The 6,000-nt window shown below is 51.0% G+C and overlaps 1 protein-coding gene across 11 annotated transcripts in view; it reads right to left on the bottom strand.

The window, feature by feature from the left end:
- Nucleotides 1-298: 298 nt before the first annotated feature.
- WNK2 (WNK lysine deficient protein kinase 2) overlaps nt 299-6,000 on the bottom strand; it is a 110,343-nt gene continuing 104,641 nt past the window's right edge. For 9 of the 11 annotated variants that reach the window (XM_074330181.1, XM_074330182.1, XM_074330187.1 and 6 more), the window contains one exon: nt 1,569-3,409. In XM_074330181.1, the coding sequence (XP_074186282.1) occupies nt 3,074-3,409 (336 nt within the window). In that variant the 3' untranslated portion in view covers nt 1,569-3,073. Of the gene's footprint in view, nt 497-1,568; nt 3,410-6,000 lie in introns of those variants that run through there. The other 2 variants (XM_074330184.1, XM_074330185.1) reach the window with 2 other exon arrangements.

Raw genomic sequence — 6,000 nt, 5'->3', positions numbered from 1 at the left:
GACAAGGCCACCTGCCATCCTAACCTTGATTGCTTGTCCAAGAGGTGGGACCACGCGTCACCTGTCTGATCTAGCCCACTGCCACCTGATTCGAGGACCCCGACCTCTCAGGTGCCCTGTAAAGTGCCCTGTAAACTGCAAATGTTCACTGCCACACCCAGGACCCACTCAGCTATGGGCACCTCACAGGGCCCACTGCAAGGTCCCAAGTTTCTCCAGCACCCCTCACCTGCTCACTGCTGTATCAGGCCACCTGCCTATCTAGGGACCACCAGAAAGGAGAGTTTGAAAACCAAAGTCCTTTTTCCCCCAAAATATTTTTTATTCTTGCATTACATTTGTGTTTCCAATTGTGAATAAAAAATGCTTAGAAAGTGTTTACAAAACAGTGAACTGACACGAGGCGCGGACTCGCTTCTCTGCGTGACGACACAAGGCCTGGCGTCTGGGTCAGGTCAGCCTGCCTGGGCTCAGTCGGGCTTCTCACTCTCAGAATCTAGAAGACAAAACCACCACAGCTCATTACAGGGCCTACAGAGTTGCACCAGGCTCTGGAAGGTGGAGAAATGACGCCAAAGCAGTCATATTCTTCAGGGGACCGGGGGACTCGACTGTAACCTGGCGCACTGTGCAGAGGGACCCAGGCCACCTCCGCCATCCGGCCCCTTTCCACACTGCCCAAATCAGACAGGCTGGGAGGCAACAGGGGGGCAAGCTGCCTCTGGCTCGTGAGCACAGCAAACCCAGATGCCCTGGCCTCTGCCCAATGCCAGCACTGAAATGAGGCACCAAATACAGCAGGGGGTCCCCATCCTTCCACGAGCAGATGCACAAAGCCAGACCACATCTCAGTGGGAGTGTGGGACCAGCAGACCAAGGCAACCACCCCAGCTGGGCAGAGCAGGAGGTGCTGTGCCCCCCAGCGTGAGTGCATGCAGGAGCACAGACCACTGAGCGTGAGGCCATCAAGGAACAAATGATGAACCCCATGAGGGGTGGGGGAGAACCCTCCCCAAACCCCCACCTGCGCCACGACCCTGCGCCTACAGGACAGCAGAGTCCCTTGCATGACCCTCGGGTAGCTCCAGCTCCACACCCTCCTCTCACAAGACCTAGAACCTGACGCCTCCTGATGCCTCATCCAGAGTCACCAAACCCAGCTTTCTGGAAGACAGCCAACGTAGACAGGGGTGAGGGACACTGTTTAATTGACCATGGGACTCCCTCTGTCTGTGCGGCAGAGCCTACCCCACGTCTAAATGCAGTTCAGGGTGAGTGGTTGAAAGCAGAGTGAACAGGCCAAGCCAGGCCCGGAGCTGGCAGAGGCCGGCTGACCTCTGGGCCCAGGCCACACCCAGCAGGCACTCTGTGCACAAGACGGGGTCCCGCCTGACACCTCACTTTCAGCCCGAGCCCAGTGGCACAGCATCCACCACACCTGGCTCCCGCCGGGGAGATGGCCCCCGCTGCCTGCCCACCCACCCGCTACCCTCTCCTGTGCCCCCTGAGGCTGGCTGGTTCGGCTTTTACATGGACAGAGAATAAGAAAAAGATGTTGTTCCACACTGTTTTCAAGCAAAAATGTTTATTTTTCTGCTTCATATATACAATCTCTTGGGGATTCCATGCCACTGACCTTTCCTGTACAAGGCCAGAACTCCACACCTCAAGTTGGTGCCGGGAGGGGAGTAGGAGAGGGCAGCTTCCACCACCCTCAGGAACCAGACGCAACAAAGGACCATGGGACACCTCACAGAACAGAATCTCTTACTACAGCATCGTGCCCTGGCAGAAGATTCTGCGTAACTGCCTAAAAATGTAATTCTAACTTAATTGATGGAATAATCAATTTAAACCAAAATAAGTTAGCCAATTCTACTGAGGTCCCAAAGTACAGCAGGACGTTACCATTCACAGCTGGGCAGCCCAACCAGCTGCCTCCCTTTGGGGAGTGGGACTGCGCAGAGGGACCCAGGCCACATCCTGCAGTGACGAGCAGGGCCTGCAACTCCCACTGGGGCTGTCTGGTCCTATCTGGGATAAGTCCCACTGATGCCCCAGGGGAGGAACACCCTGCCCCTGGCAGGGTGACCTTGGTGTTTGGTGAGCAGTTTGGGGCCCAGAGGTAGGCAGACTGGCCTGTGAACGCGTGGCAAGTCAAGGCCCAGGAGGCCACAGTCCTCAGTAAAGATGATGGAAAAGGAAGGAGGGCCAGCAGGAGGGTAGGCTGGACCCCAGAGACAAAGGGGCCACGCTGTCACTGCAGGGTGGCGGCCTGCTGTGACACATACCCTGACCTTCCCCACCTTACAGCAGCCTGCCTGGCTTTGGGGCCTGAGGGTGTGTCTGCTTACCTAGTACTTTCCAGCAGTTTCCACACAGCCCAACATAGCTACTACTCTGTTCCTAAGAGACCGACTGCCACTAGCAATGCACAGCCCCAGGAACTATACATCACGGGCGGCTGCTGGCAGCGCCTCAGAGCTGCAGTTGAGGGTATGTGTCCATCTGTCTGCTACCAGTGACCCTGAGCCCAGAGAGACCTCCTGTTATGAGCAGGAGTCAGAGCCCCCCTCCATTGGCAATTCTTCAATATTTAGTGTCACTAGTTCAATTTGTTTTTTCAAAAAGCCATTTACAACAGAAAACTAAAGATTAGACTTTAGCTTCAGGTTTGTAAACCATTTATATCTCTGCAACTTAATGGGAAATAAAGTTATCAATGCACAATCCAATTGTAAATGAAATACACCTTTTCCAATATATGATTTTTTAAACATCTCTTTCCATTGGGGAACGGAAAAGCTGAAATTCAAGGCACTGTAATTCTGCAGGGTGATTACAATGTTCTAACCATCGATTCAAGTACAGCAAGTTGGTATAAAGTCTATGAGTGTAGACCAATGGAACCTAAGGGGAAATGGGGTCTGCAGCAACAAGGGAGCAAGGTTCCTCACACTGACCCCTTCGCTGGGCACCCTCGGGAAGGCAGGGCAAAACTCAGACGCCAAGCCATAACCAGGCTCCTCCAGGCTGTTCAATTCAGTGCATTCCATCTGGCAAGTGGTTAGAGCTACATGATCCGCAGCCTGGGACCAGGCGTGCAGACCGCAGGCGGTGGTAAGAACATGGGGAGCATGGGACCGCCTCCTGTGCCCAAGTCTGGCCCCCAGGCAGGGCTCTGGCTGCCGGCCTGGGCTGCCCATGGACCCCAGGCAACTGGAACTGGGAGCAGGCTTCTGTACTGGCCCAGAGGCAGTGCACAGGGCGAGACTGAGAGGCCAGAGAGGGCAGTACCTGGCATGGGCACAGGCAGGGTCAGGGCAGTTCCAGGAATGACCGTGGTGGGTAGAGGGCCAGGCGCCAGGGCCAGACATGGTGTCCCCACTGCTGCTCGAGGTGCGCTCATCTACAAGACAAGAAGAGGAGGACACATGTAGCTGCAATCACCTGGCCTCCCCCAGTGGCCCCAGGGGTTCCCGAAGTTTCTCCATCCTCAGGAGACAGTGTTCCAGGACCTGCCCTGGGGTGCCTTCTAACAGCTAACACCAGAGTTAACAGCACAGGGCCAGGAGGCAGAGGCCACCTTTCCTTGTTCTCCAAATCTGCAGCCTGGCCACCTCTGCATCACATGCCTCTGCTGTCCACAGGCCAGAGCAGGCCCTGTGGGGCCTGAACCCTGAGGGGGCAAACAGACCACACACCCCAACCCAAAAGCCTCCTGCTTGACTGGTCAGTGCCATTACAGGAGGCCCAGGGCAGCCAGGAGTTGTGAGGGGCATGTGCCTAGAGCCTGGGGGGACAGCTCCTCTGCTCTCCACACCCCAGAGAAGAGGGTGGCACAGTGAGCAGTGACAGTTGGTGAGGCTAGATGTCCGTGACGCAGAAACCTGAGAATGCAACAAGAAAGGAGACCGACAAACTTCATTCAGACTCCCTAGACAAAATCTTGGCATAGCTAATCCAGCAACTAAAAACAGATAAAACATCGCCACCTAGTGGGGTTTGCCCAGAAGTGCAACGCTGCTGTCCCAGGGGAAATCGCTGCACCTCACTCCAGCTATTTGCCCAGGGAGAACCCCACATGGTGCTCTTCTCAGATGCAGGGAGTGCGTCTGAGGAATGCCACAGTCCAAGGAAAGCACAGCAGCCGAGGCCAGAGGCGCCTCCTCCATCCTGGAAGAGGCTCTGCCGAACCCTAAGCTAATCCTGTACAGATGAGAAATGCCAAATACACTTTCCCACAGTACCCCTGCTCCTAGTCAACATGCATGGGAAGTCCCAGCCCAGGCAAGGAAAGAAACAGAGGCACAGACTGGGAACAAAAAGTAAAACCATCTTTATTTACAGATGACAAGATTGTGTATGGAGAAAGCCCAAAAGAATGAACAAACCAATTTCTAAAACTAACAAGCAAACTTAGCAAGATTGCAGGATACAAGGTACAGAACTCAACCACATTTCTATATACTAACACACAACTGGAGAATGAAATTTTAGAACAATACAATTTACAACTGCATTCCAAAACATCCACTACCTAGGGAAACATTTAATGAAATACGTGTAACACCTTTACACTGAAAACTACAAAATTTTACTGAGAGAAAATAAAAAGGATATGAACAGAAACATCATGTTCATAGGAACACTCAACACTACTAATATGTCAAATCTCACACTGTTGATCAAAAGACCCAATAAAATCCCAGCAGGTTATTTTGTAGAAATTAACAGGCTGTTTCAAAAATGTATATGGAAATTTAAGGACCTAGAAAAAAATTTTTTAATTCTTGAGGAAGATCAATGCCACAAGTCTTACACTATCAGACATTAAACTTACTATAAAGCTACAGTGATTAAGAGGGTCTAGTATTGTCATAAGGATAAAAGAATGGCTTGATGGAACAAAACAGTGAGTTCAGAAATGGATCTAAACATATATAGCCATGTGATGAATGTCTATGGAAAGGAAGGTCCTGGAACAACCAGATATGCATACAGGAAAAAATGTGACCCCCTACGTCAAACTATACACAAAAGTTAATTTGAGGTGGCTTACAGGCCTGACTACAACAGTTAAGACAATGAAACCTCTAGAAAAAACATAGAAGAATATCTTCCTGGTCTTGGATTAAGCAGATTCCTTAGTTAGAATTAAAAAATTACTGAACAGAAAAAATTTGATAAACTGGACCTTAACAAAATTAAAACTTCTGCCATTTCACTTCCATCATTAAGAAAATGAAAAGCTTTACTACAGCAATCACCAACTAAGGTTTCTGCAGAAGGCTGGCTGATAAGAGGTTAATGGATGCCTTACAGGCCTGCCATGGATCTGCCTTAGAGAATTTGGCCTTTTAGTACAAAATGCACTATGCAGAGCAGACAGCTAAGAGACTACAGAAAGCAAACCTGGAAATACTAGTAGATGACACATTGATTTGTTGATGCAAGAGATATGGTGTGAACTCTGATCACTGGACTAATTTAAAGTCAACCATGATAGAGAACTACATGCAGTCTAGTTGAACAGAACCCCTATAACTAAGGATATAAAGAACAAGCCATATCGAGACTGATAGGAGGGGCGGAGATGCAGAATGGGCTTGCCCCACACCTCCGTGTGGCAGCTAAGAATCTGGAGGGATATCTCAGCTGCGAAGATTCCCCACTGGAGGAGCAAGGGACCCAGACCCACACTGGTTTCCCCAGCCCAGATTACTGGTGCTGGGAAGAGGAGCCCCCACATCTGGCTGTGAAAAACAGTGGGGATTTCAACCATCCGGGTGAGACAAAAGGTTGTGGGAAACCCAGATGTCCTCTTGAAGGGCCCACGCACAGATTCAGTCATTTGTAGGCACTCACCCTGGGCTCCAATGGAGGTACAGTGACTTGTGAGGTGTCAGAGATATACAAGGAAAGATTGAATTGTGAGGCTTCAAGGCGAGGACAGGAGGGACAGTCATCATTTTCCCTGTGTAGAGTCCTTCCATGCAG

This window comes from Rhinolophus sinicus, linkage group LG04, assembly GCF_036562045.2.
Source record: "Rhinolophus sinicus isolate RSC01 linkage group LG04, ASM3656204v1, whole genome shotgun sequence".
In the NCBI taxonomy this organism is placed as follows: domain Eukaryota; kingdom Metazoa; phylum Chordata; class Mammalia; order Chiroptera; family Rhinolophidae; genus Rhinolophus; species Rhinolophus sinicus.
This window is presented reverse-complemented; position numbering and strand designations above follow the sequence as displayed.